Raw genomic sequence first — 27706 nt, 5'->3', positions numbered from 1 at the left:
GCCACAACTAGCTAGATAATTCTTGTGGTCTACCTGACCTTTGTCCTTTGTATTGTCTTGATCCTTGGCTAATAGGATGCGTCAGTGTCGCTTGGGTCTCGATTATTTTGTTGAAAATTAAATTGGAGCTGTGGTGGATTTGATCGTTCATTAGGTTGTCAGCATCTTGTTTTAATGACTTGTCGTGCTGAAACCTAGGTTGCATTAATCGACTTACTTTGAACTGGAGACTGAAGGTAATTAAACCATTATATTAATAACACAGTAGATCTGCCCATAAATATAAAATAACTTACAGCTGAATTTCATGCATGTTTCACTATCTGTAATGCTAAGTATACCAATCTTTCAGAAGCAGGAGTGCTGTTAAACTCACAGACTGGATTCCTCGATGGATCCGGATTGTATGGAACAACTGCAGAACAGGCAGAAAGACTGCGAGGGGATGGTGGCAAACTGAACTTGACTGCGTGTTCAGAGTAGGTACCTTGTCAACTGGAGTAATTTGATTCAATCTAGTAGAAAACTTCTACATTATGTAGCAGTAGGCTAGTGTGTATGTAGAATACTTTTTTGTCCTTGGACGTTAGGTACGAGCCCGGATTATTTTTCACATTAGTTCAGGCTAGACCTAAGGGTTGCGGCATTATCACTTAAGACGGTGACACACTATCGATCTTTTCCCCGAACAAGACCCCGAACCGAGCAGGGAGAAGGGAGGTCGAAGGGAGGATGTTCGATAGTGTGTCACGAGTCCGTACACCGATCAAGACGCCGAACAAGACATCAGGCCGAGCAGGGAGACGAGCGCTCTGGAGGCGGTTTTTTGGCGAAAGATCAAAGAAAAGATCGGTCCGATGTACGATAGTGTGTCACGGTACATTTTTGCCCCGTACATCGTCGCGAGCGCCGCACCGAGCGGCCGCCTGCGCTAGCATTGATAGTTCCGCGCTCTCACTCGCACACACTCTCTATCTCTCTCCAAACTTCCTTTTGCCGCGCTCGGTAGAATTCGTCTGGTCTTGGTCATGTTCGGGGAAATGTTCGGAGTAAAATTTTGCTGATATTTATCTCCCTTCTCCCTTCTCCCTGCTCGGTTCGGGGTCTTGATCGGGGAAAAGGTCGATAGTGTGTCACCGCCTTAAGACTGTATTATCACGATCGGATTATCACGATCGCGGCAAAATCATGAACATCTCTTACGGCCATGTAGACGTCATCATCATCTCCCAGGATCGCAGTAACGTTATTGTTGTCATCCGCGATCGCGGCAAAATCATCTCCTGAGGTCACTGAAATGTCATTATCGGTACCGGTACCGACATTTCACCAGCAGTTCTCGGTTCCGGTTCTTTTGCTAAGAACCGACATTTGACGTGAAGCACGGACCTATCACTAATTACCTCCTATGTGTTTTCAACAATCTTGGTGTTTAAAACTCTTGAGCATGGCTAAGGAGGATGACAGTGTTTGTTCATAGAATGATTGTGTTTGTCAGTATAACAGTGATAACTTTGATAAATCAATCATGGGTCAGAACTCAGAAGCCATATTAGTTCAACTTGGCTTAGTTCCTTTTGTACCTACAAGCAAGCACTTAATAAACCTCTATCACTGAACTATGTTATTTTTGTTAGACATACAGAAAAATATAAATAATGGAAAGACATCAGGAAAATGACTGATAACCTAGTAATATCATTGCAGATGCCGCAATGTAGGATCAGGTCTCGGGTTGGTACACTCCACTTTGCTGTTGGAACACAACCGGTTAGTCTCGCAGTTGGCAGCATTGAATCCTCATTGGAGTTCTGACACGCTGTACTTTGAGGCACGTCGGATTATTATCGCTGAAGTTCAACACATCACGTTCAAAGAGTTCTTACCCACATTACTAGGAGAGGTAAGAGTCAGAGCTTTGAAAAGCTCAATAAGATCATAACAGCTATTACTTAATTATATCAATTTGAATAGGCTATAATAGTGATAGAAAAGAATACTAAACTTGCAAGTCCAAACTTCACCTCTCAAATAAAGACATTATTCATTTCATTTCAATTCAGTCCAAACTTCAGACGTCCAGCTTCAGCCAGGAGACGGAGAGATCACTGAAGTTTGAGAGTTCAAATCCTGTTTTGGCCTGTGTGTAAATCATGAGTTCACCAGTCTGTGGAGAGGCCCAACAATCTCATAAAACAGCAGAAATCTCAATAATATTGATTTTGTTGTTCATAAAATGTGCAAAAATGTGATGAAAATAGTAAAAATTCAATTATTGAATAAGGGTACGGGTGGAAAAAAGTTCTGTGACAGTTAATTAGCCTATTTTTAAAAAGAATAAAGGTAGAGCTTCCAAACTTGGTACACAGTTACAAGGGCATTAAAATTATTTTTAGACATTATTCAGTGATAGGCCTTCACTACCTCTTCATGGGACGGCCCGCTAGGAGTCAGAAGAAAATCTTAAATACCAAGCATATGCACATCAAATTAAAATCGAACCATCAAAAAGCTAACTGACTTTTCTCAGGATCGAACCGGTGACATTTTAAATAATTGTTAAGCGAGCATATTTTAGTTTTAGTCCAGTCCTTGTATAACATGTTTTTAAATCATAATTAATTTTAAATATTTACCGGTAAGCTGTAAATTATAATTTATTTCACAATTTGTATTATGTAGGCCTATTATAACGTGTTATTGCCGCAATAATTCCACGTAGGAAGAGTATGTGGTATTTGTGCGACGTCTCGTAATGTCATTTACTTCTTTATATTTGAAATAAGCGTCACAATCTATTTGCATACAATATTCCCCATATAAATTGAATTTGAAGAGCTCCTAATCATTTCTTAAACAATTAGAATGGGTATATAGTTAATTCGGATTAAACTACATAAAGTTGCTACTAGAAAACGTAACCCACAGAAACGATGAAAAATTGACAAGATTAATCATTTGAATATTTTATAGTTTGGCATTTTTGAAAGTATTTCAAAAGTATTGATGACAGATTAGCTAAGAAATGTAATACTTTACTTTGAAATGGCCACCATCCGAATGAAGGTATTTTAAGCCAAGTATGAATGGAGAAGTCCTCTCTACCACTTAACCTCTACTGCTTGGTTACTAACCAGCTGGACCTAACTGTTTACGATAACAATACTGTTCAACCTAAAGCCCAAGAGTTATTAACTTTACTCCTAGGTTACATTCATATTGAATATATCTTTTAGCAGGTTCAGCTAAGTGGAAGCTTGTATATGATACTTTTGTTTGTGATACATCAGACATTAACTCAAAGACTAAAGTTATTGATATTTTGCAGGTAGTAGTGTCAGAATGGTCTCTTCAGCCAGCAGAGAGGGGAAGATATTCAGGATATTCCAGTTCCATCAGAGCCGGGACATTTTACAGTGTAGCCACCTCCGGCCTGCAAATCATCCCAGGCATGCTGCCATCTACTCTGGTAGGCTCACACATAGATAGTCAAGAAAATTAAATCGGTTAAAGATGACAAAACATAAAACAATTGGTGTTACAGTAGAACCCCTGTGTACCAGTCTCCGGTTTATCCGACCACTTCTACAAAGCCAATATAAAAATAATATTTTTCTCACGGCTTACAGTGCAACTTGGCCATAACAATCAGGTCTGATTATGACCAAAGAATTCATATACAGTGTTTTGTATAGTCCAACTGTTATGTCCTCTAACGCTTGTCATTATGTTGTATATGTAGAAGTCAAGATCAGACAGTCAGATGAGAGACAGCTCCAGTGTAGAGGCTGTGATGGCTGGAATGTTCTCCATGGTACTCAACACACCAGCCCTTCTGCCAGCATTGAGAGACAAAGGTAAGTGGGTCAACCCAAGACATGGTTCTTGACAGCGTCAAGAAATGTGTTGGTTATTCTGCTGCTATTCAACATGTTGTTTTAAAATAAGCTCACTTTTTGGAGTTAGTTTTTTGTTACGGTTTATATTTCCGTTAAAGGAATTGGTTATTGGTGGGTCACCTCTGAGGCTTACCCTCAGTTACTTTGGGTGGCTTAGCTCAGGAATCAAACTCAGCACTTGCTTACAAACCCAACTTTATTATTACCCCACAAAACACACAAAGATTAAGAACACCCCTCCTATTACAATTATTAGTGACATTTTGCATCAGAGTTAGAAAAACTAGTTTTCATATTTGGATTCTTTATCAAATTTCGTCCTCAGGTGAGAAAGCAGTGCCTAAAAATAACCAAAAGTCCATTAACCTAACCAACGCTAGGAAGCCACAATACAAACACCACTCAGAGAACTTAATAGTCTAGTCAAAACAGAAACACTGTGACTGTGTTGTTTTTCTTTTGTGATTTCCCTGCTTTGTTTAAGTCAGTGTAATCTACCTACATTAGGCCTAATTGTAAAAAGTAACATAGGTACAGTGACAACAATTTAAACGTGAACCTGATCTTCTCTCACTAATGTTATTTCCTCCCACAGACCAATGGAGTCGCCTGTTGGAAGAGTCAAGACAACAGAAACTGCCAGGATATAGAGAGTGGCTGAAGTGGTGCTCGGAACGTTCCAACAAGTCTGTGACAGGAGCAATACCAGCTGAGGCCCAACAGATGCTGAACACACTTTACAGGTATTGCATTTTAAAATGTTGATGATAAAAATCTTGGGGTGGCGGAATTTTATATCCCTGGAATTTAACCCACTGACCAAAACTGACGTCACAACCTAGGGGATAAAATTCCGGCCGCGAACTTTTGGTACAACTCAAAAGTTTGCGGCCGGATTTTTAACATCAGTTTTAAACTAAAGGTGGAACATTTTCCCGTTAATTTAATCAGAACACAACAAATTATAAAACCTAGAGTGTACGGGCCGGAATTTTACCCTTGGTATTTTACCCCCTTCATGAGGTCAGCTTATGTACTTGGATTAAGTTTTAAATGAATAGCAAACATTTTATTATTAAGTAGCCTATCTTAATTTATTTTTAACCTCAACTATGAAACAGGTACTAATTTTAAGATTCGAGTTTGGGAATTTGATATTTGGGGCTACCTGTTGATTAATATGTATGTAAATATAGTGACTTCAGCTTTGCCCATGTTGATAAAACTCCGGAAACCCATAATCGTACGCCACCGCAACAAACCTGCCTAGACTAAGCGAATTTTCATTTGCCTGATTTGCTAACACTAACATGTTTTTTTATGTCCGATTTATTCCCTTTTTAAATAAAAATAGGTTTATAACTATGAATTAGGTTTGCTGCTATATTGAATGTATTACAGTGTGTTTTTAGTGAAATGTCAATAGATTGGTGTGAAATTACAATATTTGCCAAACTTGATCAAAATATATACAAAAACCAGCAAACTACAACAGTTTACTGGAACTAAGTTTAAAGTTATTTAAACCTTTCTCCATAACCATTTAGCATACAGCATCGGTTTATTATACTAAATCAAAATTTGTTTTTACACTAAAATTTAGGACAAACAGCTGCAGATTGCAGTATTGCATAGTAAAGTTACGCATCCAGCCCTTGTCCATTCGGTAACATTGACCTTGGGGATGGGGTGCATCAGCTGATAGTGGCGTATCCTTCCTTTATTAACTGCAAATGTATACAAGCTTACCTTGATATCTGTGGTTTCTATTCTAAACATACGCCTAATCTTCAACAAACTTATTGGGATTGAGAGAGGTTAGTCCGTATCTGGTTCCTAATCCAAAAACCGGTGTGTCCACAGGAGTCCTCGGCAGGTAGACTTGCTGGCGGGAGGTATCTTGGAGCAGCCGCAGCAAGGCAGCGTGTTGGGACCTGTCCTGACATGTCTGATGGCTAATCAGTTCCGTATGTTGAGAGACAGTGACCGCTACTGGTATGAGAACGACATTCCACCAGCGTCACTCACTAATGGTAAGTTATCACACTTACATGTGGTCGGGTGGTCCATAAAAGAGGGGAACAGCTCCATTGGTTTTGTTCGCCCAAGTGAACAAGTGTTCTTAATCAAACCAAGGCCCCACTAGAAAAACACGCCATGTTGCAGCATGGGCAGCGCAACACTACGTCACAGTGTTGGATAGTTGTACTAATCTCTTACCATTAAAATCTTACAAACAGCCAGCTTGGTTTATATAAAATCGTGGTCTTCTGGCGACGACCGTGTCAAAAATGATGAATCACTAACACTCACCGACGTTTCGGCCTTGATACAGAGTGCCATCTTCAGGGCGACTCCCCCTGAAGATGGCACTCTTTATCGAGGCCGAAACGTCGGTGAGTGTTAGTGATTCATCATTTTTGACACGGTCGTCGCCAGAAGACCACGATTCTACATTAAGTGACCGTGGAAGCCTATCCAGGAAGCCAGCTTGCTTATTTACCTAAAACATATGGCAATGGCAATGAATTTATCAATGAATCTATCCACTAGTGTAACATCATGGATCCTACAGCATGGCCTGTTTTTCTAGTGGGGCCTTGATCGAACTGACCAAAAAGACCAATTCACGTTCTGCCATTTGTTCACTTTATTGTTTTGTTTGTTCTAAAACAGATTGACGTTAGACTGAAACTTGAGGAGTAAGTTGAAGCAACTATAATGACTACGCGAATTGATGTTATGAAAGTGACAGAGATTAACTTAAATCCGAAAAGTTAGGGGATCCGAACGTTACATCTCAATACTAGCACAGGCGCAGATAATAGAAGATAAAATGTCATTGAGTGTTACACATACAATATAAACATAGCTGAACAATGAAAATTCTCTTCAGCCGATCCATAAAGATATTTAATCTATAAAAGAGCACATTTTAATGGTATTCTATAGTATAATATAATGTAATGAGTATAGCATGATGGGTACAACACAAATATCAATCGGCTGGTTATTTTATTTATTTTTTTATCAGCTGTTTTGTTTTCTTGTTCAGTTTCTGTGTGATTGTGATTCAGCTGTCACGAGTTTCTGTTTACTGCTTTCATTTATCAGCTGTTGTGTTTACAGATCAGCTGACAGAGGTGAGGAAGGTGACTCTGGCAGGTCTGTTGTGCTCCAATGTGCCTCATCTTCTAAGTGTCCAGCCCAGACCTTTCTTGCAAGAGGATTCATACCTGTGAGTTATCATCGTTTATTTACTTCAGCTGTTAATAATAGAGAAAATTTGTGTTAAATGAAATTCAGAACATAGCTACACAACAATTCTTCTAAAACTTACCGCTGCTTTTCCTAGCAGTCTAACTACTGCTCTTATCAAGACGTTAACTCTAACTACAGTAGTTACCACTGACCCATTGATGAAGGAATTTTTAAACAGAAGCATTACCATTTGAGACGGGTATGCCATCCAGGTGTATTTTAACCCAAATGTGAGTAAAAGATGAGTTTAGAATAAAATAAGATGGCTTGTGTTGCTTTGTTACTGTCTAGACCATCCATTTCATTAGCCAGGACCATTTATTAAAAGTATACCAGCTTGAGCTTGACCAAGGACAGCTGGGTCTAGTGTTGAACAATCAAAAAGCTACTAACTTTTCTCAGGATGACCACTGTGTTTAGAATAATATGGAGCTTGTGATATTCTTAGATAGTATATGTAGACCTATAGATATGTATATGATGTATTGACCTTTTTACATTGTTAAAAATGAAAAATTGTATTGTTTTATTTTATGTTCAATCACCGTATTTCCTTTATTTCAACATTTTTGTTTTTCCTCTATAGTAATAAATTTGGTAGTCTGATATTGACGTAGTCTATCTCCTCATACATGATGTAATTAATGGCCGAATAAACCACTATTAGACAATCACGTATAGAATAACAATAAATTTATGACCGTGATTTTGAAACCACTGTTGTCAGGAATGCCCAAATCGGATGTGATCACTTCTCCCCACTGGCTGTGGAGGCGTGGAGGGAAGACACGCAAGAGTTAGACTCAGCCCAGGAGGCCGTGTCCATGGAAATGCTGAAGCAGGCGATCCGTCAAGCAGAGGACGACGTTCAGAGACGCTTCCAGACAGAATATCTACTTTATACACACAGTGAGTGTCATTACTCTTGCGATATCAGCTTTGACAATCAATAGAAGAGCCCATGTTGAAGACTTTGCCAGTTTTAGATAAAAATGATGTGCCAATGACATAGTGTGCTGAAGAAAATTACTGATTTCTGCCGAATACACCACACTACTTTGTAACCACTTTAAATATCCCACCAGCTGTCCAACTTATTGTAAACTATAGCATCTCTTATGACTCATGAACTATCAGTGTCAAAAAGTAAGAGAGAAAATATAATTTTGAACCACCACACTCTTTGAGAGGCTCATACAACTCTGTTTTATGCAATAACAATTGGTACAACTGGCTAAATGATGAGATGTCTGATCTGTGTCAAAAGAGGGAATGATATTGGTCTGGGCTTTGAGGTTCATGCCAATGAAACACCAAGATATGATTGACCTTGTATTTTGTTTTTATTTACCATAGAGAAAATCATAATGCGCAAACTCAAAATGGGAATAATGTAAAACTCTCACCCATTAAAACTTTTAAGATAAGGAATGTTGCAGCAACACATAACAGATTTCTTTATACCTCTATCGTGTGTATTGTTCCAATTGCATTGCAAAACTTACTTTGGGTAAAGGGGGATTTTACATATTTGTTTAACTTGAAGTTCAGTGTACTTTATGGACTTGTTCTGATAATCAAAGTTAAAAGCTAATCTCCGATTGTCAGTTTATGTAGGAAAGTTAGTATGTATCTTTGTTTTGTTATTGTTTTCTCATCAGTTGTTGTCTGTTAGATAATTAATTATGGATGACATATTGTCTTCTAGAACACCAATATTTTGGTGTTAAGTTTCGTAGATAATCTGTATTAAAGTTTATTCATTCTAAACATTTCACATGACAGTTTGTATTGCCTTGTACTACAACATTTTGTTACAATTTTCAATAGAGGGCGGAGTGGACCCTAAGTCTCCCATTGGAATTGCCGCAGCTTTCAGCAAACCCAACAAAGCTTCGTTCCTTCTAGCGAACACATCAATACTGCTCGAATACGCTTCTAGGGAGATTATCAACAACATTGGAAATAAGTGAGTAAACACCTCGACCTTAAGTAGTGTTATACATTGATTACATTTCTTAAACCTAAAATGAATCTAAGACATTTTCCCATTTTTACAATGAAGTATCATAAAAAAGTTGACTACAGCACCATACACACAGCTATACAGCAGTTGACTTACTCTCCATAAGAATTAAATCACAGAATAAACACCTAACCCAGAACCAGAACTCTCACTGAGCAAAAAAAAAAACAAAAAACCGTTATGTTTTGAATCTGCTAGAGTCTACACTAGAGAGGAGGAGCATTGCAGTCGCTGTGACTTTAAAAAAATATTAATTTCACTTGTACATTATGTTATCCAACCAGCACTCCTAGATTCTGGGCCTAATATATATATTAGGAGATGATTCAAATGCAATTTTTTTTGCTCAGTGAGAGTTCTGGGTTAGGTCTTCATCTATATATATATAAAGCTCAAATACCACTGACTCATTCATTCATTCACTCACTCATCACAAAATCTCAGAAACCATAAGACCTAGGAACCTGAAACCTGGCAGGCATCTTCCTTTTGGGTAGTAGACGCTCACTAAGAAAGGATTTTACCCTCCGACATCTGGGCTCTGCCCCAATGGCTCTGGAGTTTCCCATGTTAACCTTATGAGAAATGGAATTAATGAATCTTAACAGCGGTTTCAATTAAACAAGTTGGTTCTGTTCTATGATGTTCAATAGCATTAAAGTTACAAGGATTACCAACAGGGTGCAGCACTATTATTTTTTTTACTAATTTGCAACCAAAACCCCTACCTGGAGGCGAGTTAGCGTAGCGAACGAGCTAACCTGAAGGCAAGTGAACGTAGTGAACGAGCTAACCTGAAGGCAAGTGAGCGCAGCGAACGAGCTCCAACCTAAAGGTGAGTGAGCGTAGCGAACGAACTTCAACCAGGACGTAATTGAGCCATGCGAACGAGATCATCTTGAAAATTAAGAAGTTAAACGGGGCAAAGCCCACGGGTTACAGCTAGTTATGTGATAAAATAGGACAGCATACTACAAAATTTATGACTTTGTATCAATAAGTAATAGACCTCTATTAATGTCTCAATCATTAATAAACACTAAAACCTTTAATTCTCCAGATCATACTTTAATCTTTTAATTAATTTCAATTTGAATACTAAAGCATATTGTTGGTATTTACAAAAAGATTGGATGAAAATCTGATAAACAGGGTACAAATTCCACCCTTGATTCGCGTTACCCTAAAAAGGTTGGGTCTGCCCTAAAAAGAGGACTGACTGGTTCTCAGAAAAATCAAATAAATCACTTTAAAAATAACAACCATTGTCTTTTACGCAGAAACCGACGGAGGCGACAGTTGGACAGCGGAGACAACATTATCGGCTTTGGCTCAACTCTCTCTGACTTGCCATTGAAAGACTTCTTGTCTGACATTGACGTGACGAGCTTTCTGCCATCTTTGACACGTCATAATATTGCCGATGATGAGGTAGGTTGGTGTAGTGAATTGCTGAGGTAACATTACAATAATAATCATCCAACAACATCAATAGAGTTTGTCACACTATCAAAGATTGTGTGATGGAACTTTTATATTCTCTCTTTGGGTTAAGAAGGTCATACATGTTTGAGTCACTGTTGACTTTGGATTTTGCAAGTAGATTTTCATAGTGATTTCACAAGTGCTTGTGAGGGAGGGGCAATGGGGGGACATAGTTCCCTTTTTTTGCGTTAGAAAACACACTCTATAAGGTTTTCATCCGATACATACTAACAATTATGTTTTAAACGGTTTTTAAGAAAATTCTAGTATTTAGACAACAATGTTTTCAGGTGTTTTACAACAACACTTGTTTGTGGAGGAGGGTCTTTGCTTTAATTCTTAGATCAAGATACTATTTTGCTGCTTGAAGAAAGTTTCTGCAGGCGCCCATAGGTTACATAGTAACAAGACAGAGGTTTAGACCGTCTTCATATTATTTAAAGAAAAAACCCATGCCATTAAAAAATTCAAAACACGACAAACTAACAATGCCCAAACTCCAAAGAAAGATCTTAGCCATTAATTAATTGTTGACAGGTGTGCAACGAGGAGCAAGGGCCGTGTGATCCCCGCAGTCCCTACAGAAGTTTCAGTGGTCATTGCAACAACCTGGAAAGGCCCAACCTCGGCAGGAGTGTCACTACGTTTGCTCGTCTTCTTCCGTCCGTCTATGAAAATGGTAATGCTAATACGTTTTTCAGTCTAAACCATATTACCTACTGTAACAAGCGATTTACAGTAGTTTGGTGTATTTTCATAGGTTGTATCATCATGAATCCCATTTATATCAAATTATGTTAGCTGAATAAGCCAAAAGTGTGCTACTGTAAAACTTGCAATGTGTCTGTTAGTTTTTGAAACTTTAATAACTGATGTGATATAAAGGATGCTCAGCTTTGCTTGGTAAAAAAATTTGTGTTTTCAACAGGTATCAGTACAGCAATTGAAATTAGCACAATTTGTTGTCAGGTCAGTTCAACTACCTCCCATCTGTAAAGTGTGCAGTTTTGTTGCATATCATGCTGTTCAGTAGAGTACTAATTTTGTTAGTCTGGCTTGGTTTGTATATGACAATACGTGTTACAGGTATATCTTCCCCTAGAGTCACCTCCGTGACTGGTGTAGCTCTACCCTCACCTCGCTTGGTGTCATCTACAGTACATCCTGATATCAGCAACCTACACTCACGCTACACACTGATGGTCATGCAGTTGGCTCAGTTTATAGACCATGACTTGACGTTCACACCAGTTCAAAGAGGTAAGTTAACAAACATACATTATAGGGGTGTGTGGGTCCCAATACTTTCTGGTTCCATCAGGCCAACAGTTTACCTGAGAGATCAGTCAGGCCAAGCTTGGGTTGGGTAGAGCCAAACCAGGCATTCATTTTTGCGATCGGAAAAAGCATCTGGGATGATTTACGATATCACCACAATTGTAGGTGATGTTCACGATTTAGCCAGGCGATTGTGGGATGTGTTTACGATTTTGCCTTGACTGTTTCAGATATTTTTGATTTCACTGAGACCAAAGAAGATATTTTTATATCTCTATGACCACAGAACATAACACGATTTCACTGTGACTGTGGAATGTGACCGGAGGATGGTCCAAATTTTTCCGTGACTTTGGAAGGTGTTCTCAATTTTGCAGTGCTGTAGAATAGGTTCCCGGTTTCGCTGTGACTGCGGAGAGTGTCTTTGATTTCCTCGTGACCTTGTAATAGCTTATAATTTTGCAGTGACCGCAGAAAGTATTCATGATTTGCCATCATGGCATAAGATGATCACTGTTTTGCTGCAATACGGGGGAGATTATGTAAAATATTGTATTAACAGATTTTTGTATTGCTATAAATAAATATTTTTAATTTTTAAACACACTTGAGTTTAGCCCGACCCAGTTTGGCCCGAGACACCAGAGCCAAAACTTTTACCTGACCCAACTCAAAGTATCAATGTTTGGCCCGCAGACCCCTAATCATTCATGAGGAATTTTCAAGTATACTTGTATCTTTAACAAGTAATATTGTTTATGGTAATTTAAGTGATCGACTATCAACTTTGATAAAATTTTTTAATCCTTTTACTTATGCAAACTGTAATGTAGTGTTAATAGATATTAGGTTTACGTTTTGTTTGGATATGGGTATAACGGAATTTCTTATATCACTATATTGGCGTCACCATTTGTAATCAATGCTTAAAAATGTAGCATTATCCGACCATGTGTATTTCACAAAGTCAACTTATTTTATGGTATGAAACACCACTCTACACTATAGCATTCTTGAATCAATCAAAGTAATTTTTGTAATAGTTTCTGTCAAAAATAAACAGCAGTTAAAGTTTGGTACTGATTGGTGTGAGCTAAAACCTAACTTAACTGTATCCATAAAATTTAATTGAATCCCTGATTTCCAGGATTCTTCGCCTCCATCCCGGACTGTCGGTCTTGTGACTCCCCCCTGACTGTCCACCCGGAGTGTATGCCTATTACGATACCCACGGGTGACCAGTTCTACCCTCAGATCAACATCACGTCTGGTGCTCGGGTGTGTCTGCCCTTCATGAGGTCACTTCCAGGCCAACAGAGACTGGGTGAGTGTCATAATTGGGTGTCAAAGTAAAAAATGCAAACATTCTTTGGAGAAGTAGAAGGAAATGAATGGAACAAAGATTTTCTTAGCAAAGAAAATCAAATTGGTTCACTTTAAACTACACCCTTAATCAAGCGGAAATATTATTGCTACTCTTCAACAAACTGATTTGCCACAGTATTGATTTAAAAGAGTAATTTTAAGCAATTTTGTTGTGTTGCAATTCAATTCAATTCAAACTTCTTTATTCATTCTTTTATACAATATATACATCGAATAGTGTCAGGTTGTACAACAACTCAAACTAGCCTAAGTGACAATCTCATCCACTCTATGCAGGAGACTGAAAAAGTGTTTATGTACTGTATTCATCATGACTGTGATGGGTGGAAAAAATCTTCAAAAGAATACGAGCTATTTTAATCAGATATTCTTTTAATCTTTTTTTAAATTTGTTTTTATTACTTTCTTTTTTAATTTCTTTTGGAATTGTATTTAAATATCTTTGACCGATGTAGGAAGGTTTCTTTTCAAAAAGTTTTGGTTGACGTTTATACGTTATTATGTAGTCTTTATGTCGAGTATTGTATTTATTCAAGCTACACATTAATGTTCATATAACAACACTGACATTTCATACCACAGTAGGGCTTCTTCAGAGAACTGATGGGAAGAATTAACCATTTTTCATTAATGTACTCATGAGTGTACTCTCTGAAGACGACTTATTCTAGGAAAAGATTCCAGGGTTATGTGATGTATTATTATTGTGTAATAAATATCTCAAGTTTCAAAGTTGGATTCAAGTTTTTCTAGGAAAGCAAACTAAACTCACCCCATTACAAAACAAAAACTTGATTAGTCAATTGGCTTTCCCTTAAAATATAAGCAATTGATGGATTTTGTTTTCAACATTGTTTGTGACGTAGATGAATTTGTTTGATATCAACCTTAATTACCCAGCTACACTGCCATTGTTTAATACTGTTACATAAATCTCTGCCGAGGAAACTAGCCTAGAGGTAGAGAACGGGGCTTCAGTACCCGAGATCCCAAGTTCAAATACAGCCAACCACCAATGGTCGTAGCTATCTAGTGTGACCTAATGTGTAAAACTGTTCTGTGCTGGAACCTAGTGTCCCAAGATGTAAAGGAAGGACACTAAAAAAACATTATCTGAGTCACTGAGTTTGCAGACAAGGCATTGTTATTTGACAAGTATATCCTGTTCGAAGGATCACGGGAACAGATCAACCAAAACACAGCGTACCTGGACGGCTCACAAATTTATGGCCAGGACTCGTGCATGGCTCGTGGTCTGCGTAGTTACGGTGGTCGCCTGAACGCCACCATCAGACACAACGGAGACAAGGATTTGCTGCCGTTGAGTCCATCTCACCCTGAGTGTAAGGCACCCAGCGGATACTGCTTCATTGCTGGTGAGTAGTCCAGAGAACTAGAGCTATTGAATTGTTCCTTTTTTTGTGAATTGTATGCTTTTCTGTTGAAGAGAGATTGTTGAACTATTTTATGGTTTCTTTAAATGTAAGTGAAAGCAGTGAAATTCACTGACAAATCACTGATTTAACCATAAAGGTGTTCTATTTCAATCAGATTTTTTTTCATCATGGCCTCAAGTGTAAAATTATTTTAAATAGTTCTATCTCCGCCGAAAATAGAAACAACATCGGAAAAGCGGTGTAGGTAGTCAAAACAAAAGAGATTGTACAGTGCATTTTTACTCTCAATATTTGTAACTTAATGGGTTGCTAGACTTAAACGGAATTTTCTTGTCAAGACTAACCTCTTTCTCTTGTTAATCCATATAGTCTGTCTCATATTAGAAACCGGGCTTATCTAAGTTAGCCTAAAACGGGTTTTCATCTTTGCCTAAAAATTCAGTTGACTCTGAACTTGTTTTTGCAAGAAACCGAGGGCAAGAACCGAGGAGAGGGGTTTTGCAAGAGATCAAGCAGAGTTTTTATCCGTATCTCAATAATCAGATATGGATTTGATTTTTAACTGAATAATCATAGTTTACTCTGAACCGGTTTTTGCAGGGGACGGAAGAGCAAGTGAGCAAGCAGCGTTGACGGCCATACACACTGTGTACATGCGAGAACACAACCGACTAGTCCACGCCCTACACGCCGTCAACCCTCACTGGGGCGATGAGAGGTGAGTGGACCCAAGTTGCCACCTTGGGGTACTCCAGTGGTTCGACTCAAAGTTACAGATGATTTCATCTAATAACAATGTTAAGTTTTCCTTATTTCCAAGCCTAGTTATGAGAGATTCTTCATCGATTTTACTGGTATACATCAGTAAGTTTGTCAATTTTTAGAGGGTTTTTGATTTTTAATGTTTCTGGCTTCAACTGTATTTTTTGTTGTCTTAATGACATTTTTGTTCAAAACAATCACATTTTAAGTGGTCCACACCTCGTTGAGGGTGTACATCTCCTGGAGGCCCGAATACCTATTTTTCACTGACTGGCTCAAGCTATTAAATAAAATCTTCTAAACAACTTTTAAGTTTCTTCAGTGTAGGTTGCTATATTTTAGTTGAATGAATCCGAATGACACTCCTTGGTGTGTGGGGAGGATTGAGGACCTTTCCTAAGAAAACTAATTACAAATTAAAATATGACTATGTATAATTTTGTCATACCAAACATTAGCCGTTATTTTTGTTAGCCCATGTGACCTACGGGCACCTACGTTGGTGAGATTTTTTCTGTTTGAATCATTGAAATGAAATGAAATGAAATGTGTTTATTGTCTTGTGAATTTATACAAATTATTGACAATGTCCGAAAAACTGCTAAAACTAGCATAGTCAGTTAATGAATACAATATACAATATTTACAAGAATACTACACACAAGGAGACATGTTACAATACATACTTTAATATTACAACCAAATAATCTTATTGTTCAGAAAAATGCAAGGCATTTAGAATAATGAAAGTTATTAAACCCCATAACCAACTAAATCCAACAGTAATTTGGTAAATTTGCTAGCTCTACTTAAAAATTAATAAAAGGCATTTCAAAAAAATCTTTTAAAGAATAAAAAGGGTTGTTCAAAAGCCATTTGTAGAATTTAGATTTAAAAGTTTTATTAGGATATTTTGTTATTAAATGTAAATTAGCTTGTTGTATATTTTTATTGAGATTACAATATGACTTTTAAGAGTTTTAGACAGTCTAAAAAAATCTATGGTAGCAACGTTTTTATTCCTTGTATTATGAACATGAGAATTTTGTTTGATAAGGTTGGAATTTTGTAGAATATATGATACAGAGTCAAATACATAAATGTTATTTACTGTTGGAATTTGTAGCTGAATGAACAGGGGTCTACAGTGTTCCTGTAGGGGTTCACAAGATATGATTCTAACTAACTTCTTTTGTAAGACTAAAATTTCCTCTATCCTACTGCAATTTCCGTAAAAGATAATATTGTATCTGAAAATGGATTGGAAATAAGCAAAGTAGGCTGTTTTAATATAATTTTGATCTATACAATGTATTAGTTTAGTTATAAGACAAATTACCCTTGAAAGCTTAGAACTTATGTAATCTATATGATCTCCCCAAGAAAGGGTCTTATCCAGATAAATACCAAGAAATTTAACATTGTCTACATAACCATCCAACATATTTAATTCACAGGGTCTAAGGCTAAAAACAATTTTTTGAGTTTTATCTTTGTTTAAGAGGAAGCCATTTGATTCAAACCAAATAGAAGCTTCATTGATTGAGTTTTGAGCTAACTCTTGAAGTTGTTTAAGATCGGGATTAATATTTAAAAATGTTGTATCATCTGCATACAAATAAGTTTTACTGGTTATACATTCTGGGAGGTCGTTAATACAAATTAAAAATAATAGAGGACCTAGAACAGATCCCTGAGGCACGCCATATTTCATTTTTAATTCTTGGGACCATTCTCCATCAATATTGACTTTTTGTATTCTATTGTTTAAGTATGATTTGAAAAAAGAAAGTGGAGATCCGTTGATACCATAAAAACTTAATTTCATTATTAGGCAGTGTTGGGAAGTAGGCAGTTTGGGAAGTACAATTGAATACTTGTATACTTGTAGCGCGCTACTTTTTTTGTAGCGTTAGCTGTAGCTACGCTACTTTTAAAATTGTGTAGCTTTAGTTGTAGCTAGCTACATTTTTAAAGTAGTTGTAGCGGAATTTTAGCTACTTTTCTCGCTACATTAACATTTGTTTGAGATAGTGATTTTTATCATAACCTAAACCTTACGTGAAACAACCTCTTTCAAACTGAGATTTTCAAAAAAATTAGGCCTACTTTCTTGGCTTCAAACAGCTGGTTGCAGCCGTTTCATTCCCTACCCAGACAGCACAGATTTATCTATAGAATATCTTATAAACATTTAACTTGGATATTTAAGATATCTATAGATGATCAATATCCAGATATTTATATTTGTTAGATATTGTGAAGAAGTTTAAATGTCACTAATTTCTACTTTCAACAGATATTAGATTTACAATATCTTAAGAACTTCTAAAACTGAATGTTATACGGATATCTGATGACAGATCACAAAAAATATATAATAAATACATAAAAACACAAAATAATAAAGATTTAGTCTGAAAAGCACATTTATCAGTTGAATACTAGGGAACCCGTGCGGCTCAATGAGCCGCCTAGTATGAAACATAACGCCGAGGAAAACCTTATGCTTATTTGAAAACTTGTTAGAAACTAATTTTAAATATCTCTAATGGCGTTACCAAGGTTCACCTACATCATTTCTGCTCTCGATTTTAACTGATAACTTCTAATAAATGCTAAACGATCTGCCTCAATTCGAGTTAATATGTTGCAACAAAGTTTTTCCAGCATTGAGAATTATTGAGGAACACTGTTGCCGTACTGATAACCTTTCTTACGTAATTAAAGTTGGGCCATTTTATTCCTTTGATTTGAGACATCCCCCGATCAAACGAATTTTCTCCGTAGAGTAACCTGAAAAGTGGGGTGATGTCAACCATTTCATTGCTCCATTTTTTACCCACAAACTCGGGGTTACCAACTGGACAGCCATAACCTGCTTTGAATAGGCTAACATTTCTTGCATGCATTCATTTGATCTGACATTTAGGCAAGTTTACTTTCCCACCGTGACAACACTATGAGCTTCGTATATTTTTTCACTTCCAAATTAAGTTGCATAGCAGAACTGGCAAATATTATTCATCTCTCAAAGTGAATGTGTATCAGGATGGGTATCTGTTAGACCAAGTCTCTCTTTTTCTACTCTCCTCATACGCACAAAATATCTTATTATTAATTGTGTCCTACTACCGTGTACAATATTTCTTCTTTGAACTTGAGGAATTTTCTGTTCTTCCAACAAAACTGATTTGAACTGTTTAACTTGGTCTTAACCTACTAAATATTACAGACATCAATATTTACTCCCAAAAAGCTACAGCTTCTTATAAACAGCTGTTTTTTTGTTTTAAATTTGTTCTATGTATTTCTTACGGGGAAAACCCGACCTTTGAGTGGGCCTGACGCTCTTAAGGGCAAGAATTTTAGAATTCTAAAACCTTATTGCAAAACTACATATTGAGAGGAATCTTTTGACACCTCAAACGTTGAAATTGGTCCACAAATAAGGGAGGAGTTGCGTTAACAAAAAACGGCTTCACGTATTATATATATAGATTTTCATTAAATAGTTCATAAAAACAATTTTTGAAGAAAAAAAAAACTAGACAAAATTGTCTATACCCGGACAGGTTTCGAACCTGATACCTTCATCTTATGAAACTCTTACCTTACCTCTGAGCTACCTGTGATTGTTGATATTACTAGTTTTCAAGCGGTTAAAGAGGAGCCAACAGCTGCAATGGTCGCAATACTTAAATATTTTTGATACTATGATTCTGTTTAGGCATCAAGTTGTTAAATTAATTGTTTTTCTGACAGATGGAGAGAATACTGATATCTGAATATAGATTAATTAATTACCATTAGTAATGTTATTATAATGGTTATATGATTAATTAATATTTACCCTTAAATTGATCAACCCATATAGTTTCCTCAAATAAGTTGAAGAATTTTAAAATATTTGAATTATTATTATTATAAGCAGGTGTATTATTATTATAAAAAGGTGTTTAATCATACATTCAAAGTCAATTGTATAATGTTTTTACGGAATGGCTTAACAGTTTTTTTTTTGTTTCTCACAACTTTTGGGTTGTGCGAGACTTGTGTTATTATATATTACGTGGTGTAATGCACATTTCTTCCCTTCTGTCTGACTGAAATAGTTTGACTTTAATGAAACACTCCCTTTGGAAAAGTGTAGTCATTCTTGTAAACATCGCTAATGCAATTTTTGTCCACTTTGGGCTGATTAAAATTATTTGATTTTTTTAACGCGTAGCACGGATTAGAGTAACAGAGACAACATAATATAATTAATCTACCAAAATAACCACACAAAAACTACAATTAAGTTTTGGTTTCATTAGTGTTTGTTGATTTGTTGGATGATTTTAGATCCTGTGTTTTTATAAGGCTAACTGTAATATTAAATATTCTAGATGAAACAATAATGCACTTATCAGCATTTATCGTCTTTATAATCAATATCCAATCGTCAATGTAGGATTGATATTTACAGGATATCTGTTCGTAGATATCTAGTACTGAATATATGTACAATATTTGTAGGATATTGCATCTAAACATTATATAAATATCTACTGTGAAACTTTTAATATCTATTAAATATCTATAAAATATCTTAAAAGATATTTTACAGATTTCTTAGATAAGATATTTTAAAAATATATTTAATTACATTTAGATATCTTTAGATATCTTTAAGATTTCAACCACTTTGAATATCCAATGGATATCTGGTGCTGTTAGGGCTATTACAACGTTGTGTGGACATAGAGGCCATTAAATTAGTGTTATCCACATTTTTTGCTCTCATTTCCTTAATTTACTACTCTATGATTACTGTCAGATAAAATAAAATCGCTAGATGCAGACGACGTTTAAACGGTACCGGTGACAAGAGAAGCTATTGAATTGAATGCTTGCAAGTGATTGACAGGACAGGGGAATTAGTAATCAATTTAGTTTCTTTATTATATCGATAATGCTTCAACTTGGGGTTTAATGGAAACCAACACACCTTGAAATAATGAGAAAGCTGGTCTATCAACCTTTGCTTCAGCTGTTGATTGTGGTTTATCATCACAAGCCCTTCCTTGGTTAGATTACGAAGATTTTTCAAAGGTTTAGTTTACTAAATTAGCAAAGAGGAAATTACCTGATGAGATTTAAGATATGCCTAGACTACATGATAATTGTAATGAAAAAATCTCCATATAGTATGAAACTTACATTGAAAAAATAGCATAGTTCGCTCCTGCTAACAGCTCTTGTATAGGACTGAGGCTATGGTTTAAGACGAATACCAAGTTCAATTATTATGAATATATCTGTTTAGTCCTTGCAAAACAAGCCTACTATAGCCAACTTGTTACATAGCCAAGTAGGCCTACATGTTATTTTTACTTTACAAATTTCATCATGTTTAAATTAAAAGCCGATTTCAGGATAAGTTGCTGAATACTGTTTTCTCTACCAACTAGGTTGAAGCACAATTTGCCCTATGCATAATGACAATAAAGGACGATTTATTGGCATTGAAAAGTGTTATTCGTATAATAAGTAATTTATCACTTTAAAAGTTATAGCAATGTTGTTTTTAACATTAAAAGTAAAGAAAGGCAATAAACTCCAATTTCAGTAGGCGAGGCTCTGTAACACAAAAAATATGTTTAAATAATCTTTTTGCAGTTTTATTGGTCTTAATTGTTGATATAAAACATCTATAAATGAATCTATATTAAATTAATAAAATTAGCTTTTAAAATATAGTTTGGTTGTATGTCCTTTGAACTTAATGAAAATTACATTTTAAGATGCTTAAAAATAATGCAATATTTAAAAATAATTACTAAATATGATGGGACACCCAACTATTTGGTTCTGTTGTTGTAATGTTAGGTTTATAATGCCAATAAATTAAATACAATCTAGGAACAATTTGTTTTCCAGGCAAGATACAATACTGACATTTTTTTAAATGTTTGTTCAATAAAAATGTAGTTGCAATTAATTTTACATTTACCTAATGTGCGTGGAATAAAAATTAACGTCTTTGGAAAAGTAGCTAAAATTGTAGCTGTAGCTACATTTCATTGTAGCTGTAGTTGTAGCTAGCTACTTTTTCGGAACTGTAGCTGTAGCTGTAGCTAAGCTACTGTTTTGGAAATGTAGCAGTAGTTGTAGCTAGCTACATTTTAAAAGTAGCTTCCCCAACACTGTTATTAGGTCATCATGGTCGACACAATCGAAAGCCCTACTCAGGTCGCAGAAAGTGGCCTGAGCAAGTGATTTCCTCTCAAAGACCACATGTCCAATGTTTAGTACCTCATTAATCAATTTATCTATTGCGTCTGATGTACACTTGCCCTTTCTAAATCCAAATTGTGATACACTTAAAAAGTTGTTTCTTTCAAAAAAAGAATTCAGCTGGTCAAAAACCATGATTTCAAACAATTTTGATACTACAGGAATGATTGATATTGGGCGATAACTTTCTGGAATATCTTGTTTACCTTTTTTAAAAATGGGACAGACTCTGGTGACCTTTAATTCATCTGGAAAGACACCCTCAAGGAGACAGAGATTATTGCTTCCTTAAACCCTGTAACGAAGTGTTTTCTCATAGATTCCTACATTGACACACTAGGGTCCATATTTTAAGGCGAAGATATGAAGCACGTGTTGTGAATTAATGATATGATAAGTCTTGCTACCAAATAAATCAGCTACATAGCTTGTTCTTTAGCTAAAATAATCTTCATTCTACCAGGCAAAGTTTTGAACTAACTTTTCTCACAACCAAATTTGTGATCTGTTGATTAGACGATAAATTTAACCACTCAGACACCCAGCTACATTAGTTAGGCTCAGCTATTTTATCCAATGGTCAAAGACCAATAACATAATCTATTTGTTGCAGACTATACCAGACGGCTCGACGTATCGTTGTTGCCAGCTACCAACACACAGTGTACAACGAGTTTCTGCCACGACTGTTGGGTTGGAACGCCATCAACTTGTACGGACTAAAACTTACACCACAGGGATACTCCAAGAGTGAGTTATCTGTGTTTGCTACGATTTAAGGAAAAACTTTGATGAGTTTTTAAATAACCTTTGCTGAGTCAGTCACAATAAGTGATTCAAAGCAATGGATCAAATATAGGTACCCCTTAATAGATTTATAATGCTTATGTATCAGTTTGAGAAATATTTTAATGCTAGTTCTGCCCGGTTTGTGTTTAAGGCGTTTTGTTCTTTATTTGTTTATTGTTAATCTACCTAAAACTTAAATCTATAACCAAAATAAAATTATCAAATAAAAAATTTTGCTTGTCCTTTGGTGTTTCTGGTGGTTAAATGCTTTCATCACTGAATTCTCTGTCTTGCGGTGAGTGCCACGTAAAGTCAGTAGTATTTACAACATTAATAAAACTTTGTTTCGCCCATTTGGTGCCAATGAGGCATCCTCAGGGGCAAAGCTGAGCTGTCACCTGCCAAATGGACGGAACGTCTAGTTTTGTAAATATTTTAAATAGCAACTTGCCGTTGCTATCACTGGAAGACCAGAATTCAGTGATGACACTGACCACTTGAGCGTACAAATGAAGAAAGCATACATTGTAAAAATCCAGCATGAAATAAAAAGTAGACATTAAGTAGATGTAGCACTTAAACATCACATACACAAAACAGAAAGCCATACAAAAAACTCTTTAAGATTTTATTTCTACTAGCTTTATTTAAACGCTCAAATCTATATAAAATGTTCCTGGTTGTTCAAAATCTTTATAGGTTTTATTAAAAATAATTTCTAATTTTATTGATCTGCTTATTTTTTTTTTTTTGTTATACTGTTTAAGAGTGTCAAAATTTTCTTACCTTAACGTTAAAATCAAAATTACTATTTACTGATGTAAAATAATAAAGATGATATTACACAGCCACCTACAGTTCATCTTGCAACCCGAACATTGTGACGGAGTTTGCGACCGCCGCCTTCCGTATCGGCCACTCGCTGCTACGCCCGCACCTGCCTAGGATGAACAGTCAGTACCAACCCGTTGAGCCAGCTGTTCTGCTCAGGGATGTCTTTTTCAATCCAGATATTGTACATCAGGTGAGCTGATGTGGTATTCCCTTAAACTCAGCAATGTGATCCTCAAAGGTGTCTTTCCTCCCCTCCAGCAGTTCTACCGTGTACTTCTGGATGTATTTCAGTACTTGATCATTCAATTACGACGCTCATATGTGTTTTGGGTTGTAGATTATTTGCTTGCATCATTTTTAGTGCGAAGACTAGCTTTGTTCTGTACCCACGGCAATCTCATTTTAGTTTTTTCTTGATAAAAGTTTATTTATGAAGGACTCTTAACTCCCTTTTAGTTTATGTACTCCAAATTACTTTGAGTTCATATACTCCCAAAGTAGCACACAGCATTTTGTTTTCAGCACAATAATTAGTTTCCATTCATGATTTTTTACTGATTCGGCACCCATTAGGAAGTAAAGTGTGCAAATTTAATTTATCCATGCATAATTATTTTCAACCTAATGGGTAATATGATCTTGACTTTGTGGCTTGAAAAAGGTTTTTAAGGCCAAATATATAGGCTACCAACTAACCCACATTACCTCCTGCCCACCCACTAAATCTCCGATTTAACAACTAAATAAGGTGAAAGGGCTCCATAAGAAGTGGACTCTAAACAAACTACTCTTCAATCTTTGTGGATGGGAAATTCACAGTGTTCACTGGAATGTAAACACATTCTTGCAAAAAAAAAACTCCTGGAAATTCAAGTGAAGATGTAGAAGACAATATTTCACGCTAGCAGCCTACGTCACTTTGTGACTTCAAAATCCGTGATATATTTTATATATACTGTAGTTGATAAGGGTGAAAACGATTATTTCTCATCACATCCCTCCTTGTGAAGCTTGATGATGGTGCCACACAGGCACCAAAACTATAATATAGTTGTGTTTACAACAACGTTGGATTGCCTAATAGCAAGCATTTGAACCTTTTTTTAATATTAGTGAGTTGGATTAGGCTCTATAAAAACACAGCCCGTGGAAATCACCTCTTAGTATCGGCCTTTGAAAAACCAACTGAAGTCTTTTGGCCCAAGACTTTTCAGATTCAGGTTATAGTAACAAGTTAGTGACCCACTTGTCTGTGCTAGCGCCACATGGTGGATGAGCTGATACGAGGATTGGTCGCCACGCCCATGGAGAACCTCGACCAGTTTATCACCGGAGAGATCACCAATCACCTGTTTGAAGACAGAAGGGTTCCCCATTCTGGCATGGACCTTCCAGCTCTAAACGTGCAGAGAGGTGAGACAAACCAAATAGAAGGGAAACTTTTATATTTATTTTTTATCAAAACCTTCTCAAACAGCCTATGATATGTATACAGACAGCAAAATTAATAAAAAATATTTTTTTACGTCTGTATTTTAGAATGTTGTAAATAGTTAGTTGACCTACTAACCCGATGACCATCTATGCTTTTGTCCAAAATATTTTTATTTTTTTGTTCTAGAAAAACATTTCTAGTACAGACCGTTTTACAAAGATTAATGTTATTATATACAGGGTGTCCCGGAACTCTCTACCAATATTTTAGGGCATTGATCCTGGGTAAGAAACGTGCCTAAATATCATATTTAAATTTTCCGGAAGTCCTTAGTTTCTCACACAGCCACTATTTTGTTTTTTTCAGTTATTAATTTTTTTCTAAAGAATGGTTAAACATACGAAATGGAAACTTTGCACAAACATTTATTACAAGTAGACAAAGCTACAAAAAAATTATGATGATTTTTCAAATTCATAAAACAAAATGGCGGCCATTTAAAATTTTCTCACTTAAATAACTCAAAAACCATTGATTTGACAGAAATTTTAAATGGCCGCCATTTTGTTTTATGAATTTGAAAAATCGTCATAATTTTTTTGTAGCTTTGTCTAGCTGTCATAAATGTTTGTGCAAAGTTTCCATTTCGTATCTTTTACCATTCTTTGGAAAAAAATTAATAACAGAAAAAAACAAAATGGTGGCTGTGTGAGTAACTAAGAACTTCCGGACAGTTTAAATATAATATTTAGTTATGTTTCTTACCCAGGAGCAACGCCCTAAAATATTGGTAGAGAGTTCTGGGACACCCTTATAATCAACTATAACAATAAATGTTGTAATAATCGACATATACAGGGTGTCCATAAAAAACGTTTCAGGACTTTGGGAAATGAATCCCCATACTAAAAGGAAGAAAAAAGTATATGGGAAGGTATGTCCGAAAATGCATATTAACCCAGATATCCGCCATTTTGTTTTTTATACAAAAAAATTTTTATCTGTGAAGTTTTTTATTCGACGATTATGAAATTTGGTATACATGTTAATATACACAAGACCTATAATAGAAAAAATAATAAAGTTGTTCCGATTGTAAATTTCAAAATGGCGGCCGTTTGAATTTTTCTAACTTAAATAACTCAAAAACGGCTAATTCTATAAAAAAATGTCAAGGATACTTTTTTTTAGCATTTTTAATTTCCTATCAAACGATACCAAGATCAAAAAGATCGGACAAAAGATAACTGAAATGTAACGTTTTTTGTGTAAAAATAAAGCAAAAATTAAGGGTTCCTCTACTAACTTTGCCTAATATTTACACAAAAAACGTTATATTTCAGTTATCTTTTGTCCGATCTTTTTGATCTTGGTATCGTTTGATAGGAAATTAAAAATGCTAAAAAAAGTATTCTTGACATTTTTTCATAGAATTAGCCGTTTTTGAGTTATTTAAGTTAGAAAAATTCAAACGGACGCCATTTTGAAATTTACAATCGGAACAACTTTATTATTTTTTCTATTATAGGTCTTGTGTATATTAACATGTATACCAAATTTCATAATCGTCGAATAAAAAACTTCACAGATAAAAATTTTTTTGTATAAAAAACAAAATGGCGGATATCTGGGTTAATATGCATTTTCGGACATACCTTCCCATAAACTTTTTTCTTCCTTTTAGTATGGGGATTCATTTCCCAAAGTCCTGAAACGTTTTTTATGGACACCCTGTATATCCGCCTACCGTCCACTATGCACAAAATGATAGCGGATATCGGGGCTATAGAATACAGGGGCTGGCTCACGTGGACTAGCAAAGTGGTCCCACTGCCGTGTGGCTGTGACGTCACCGCGCTGACTCCACGGGTGTAGCTAGCGCGCGACACATATACAAATCGCTCATTTAAATGCTTCCCTAAATGTACACAATTAAATTGTACGTATAAAACTTATATCGTTGTAATCTGCATTAACTACAGAATCTGATGGTCCAAAAATATTTTAGTTATGATCAATAATATGTATTTTAAAAGGGGAAAATTATAACGATTACAAACTTGTGAACTACAAAAAGTCACTAAGCGGGGATGTTTTTTATTTTTGGGATAGGAACAAACTTTGAGCGAGAAAAATATTCATTAATAGTTCTATTTCAATAATTTAGCCTGAAAATTTTCGATAAAACCAACGGGTCGTTAATTGCTTATCAGGAAGTAAGGCTTTAAGGCTTTATAAATTTGGCGATCACATTACATCGTTCCGCACATGTCCGCATCGTGCTGTTTATAACATGATAGTAAAAAAATGTTATGATCCTAAAACAATTGCACTGGTTCTATTAGTGAAACATGTAATTAGTGCTAAAACTGAATTTTAAGAATTGTGTAGACTTAAGGCTTAGAATGTTATTTTATCTTGTTTGATATTCCGGTACCCCTTGTCATATAATTCTAATACACTTGGTTGGGTATCTTTTAGGAATGTGTAATGGTTTAGGTAATTTTATATTGTCTGTTGAACAAAGTGTTTATTCGTAGAAAATAAGTAAAAGAGTGTTTTAATGCGATACTATTTTTATTATAATAGGTATCCTATTTCGCTGATTTTAGCCACTTACTCATCTTCTGATCATTTTTCTTCTATGTTCTTCAGAAACAAACGGAAGACGCGAATAACAATGAAAGAGCGAAGTTGTTTTACGCGTATTTGATGCAGTGTTGCCATAACAACAACCTAAAATTTGCGAGGCGAACGGCAAAATTACCCGCCAGCGCTCAGTTGTAACAATCGTCTTTTGAGACGATTTATTAATGAAATGTTAGGGGTATTTAAGAATTGTTAAGTAATTACTAAGGAAGAACTGATTGAC

General features: G+C 35.8%; 1 protein-coding gene across 2 annotated transcripts in view; it reads left to right on the top strand.

Moving 5' to 3' along the window:
* Positions 1–27706, top strand: part of LOC128999635 (uncharacterized) — a 91439-nt gene that overhangs the window by 48936 nt on the left and 14797 nt on the right. For both annotated transcript variants that reach the window (XM_054426231.1, XM_054426232.1), the window contains exons 5-22: positions 353–479; positions 1708–1903; positions 3329–3469; positions 3743–3857; positions 4495–4642; positions 5763–5932; positions 7029–7137; positions 7888–8069; positions 8991–9129; positions 10467–10617; positions 11209–11350; positions 11758–11931; positions 13097–13273; positions 14508–14711; positions 15333–15450; positions 22390–22526; positions 23414–23589; positions 24659–24812. In XM_054426231.1, coding sequence (XP_054282206.1) covers positions 353–479; positions 1708–1903; positions 3329–3469; positions 3743–3857; positions 4495–4642; positions 5763–5932; positions 7029–7137; positions 7888–8069; positions 8991–9129; positions 10467–10617; positions 11209–11350; positions 11758–11931; positions 13097–13273; positions 14508–14711; positions 15333–15450; positions 22390–22526; positions 23414–23589; positions 24659–24812 — 2760 coding nt within the window. The remainder of the gene's footprint in view (positions 1–352; positions 480–1707; positions 1904–3328; positions 3470–3742; positions 3858–4494; positions 4643–5762; positions 5933–7028; positions 7138–7887; positions 8070–8990; positions 9130–10466; positions 10618–11208; positions 11351–11757; positions 11932–13096; positions 13274–14507; positions 14712–15332; positions 15451–22389; positions 22527–23413; positions 23590–24658; positions 24813–27706) is intronic.

The sequence above is a fragment of the Macrosteles quadrilineatus genome, unplaced genomic scaffold (assembly GCF_028750875.1).
Source record: "Macrosteles quadrilineatus isolate MER2022 unplaced genomic scaffold, UCM_ALF_1.0 Scaffold_8__2_contigs__length_117827958, whole genome shotgun sequence".
In the NCBI taxonomy this organism is placed as follows: Eukaryota; Metazoa; Arthropoda; class Insecta; order Hemiptera; family Cicadellidae; genus Macrosteles; species Macrosteles quadrilineatus.
The sequence above is the reverse complement of the archived record's forward strand: the minus strand, read 5'-3'. Positions and strand labels throughout refer to the sequence as shown.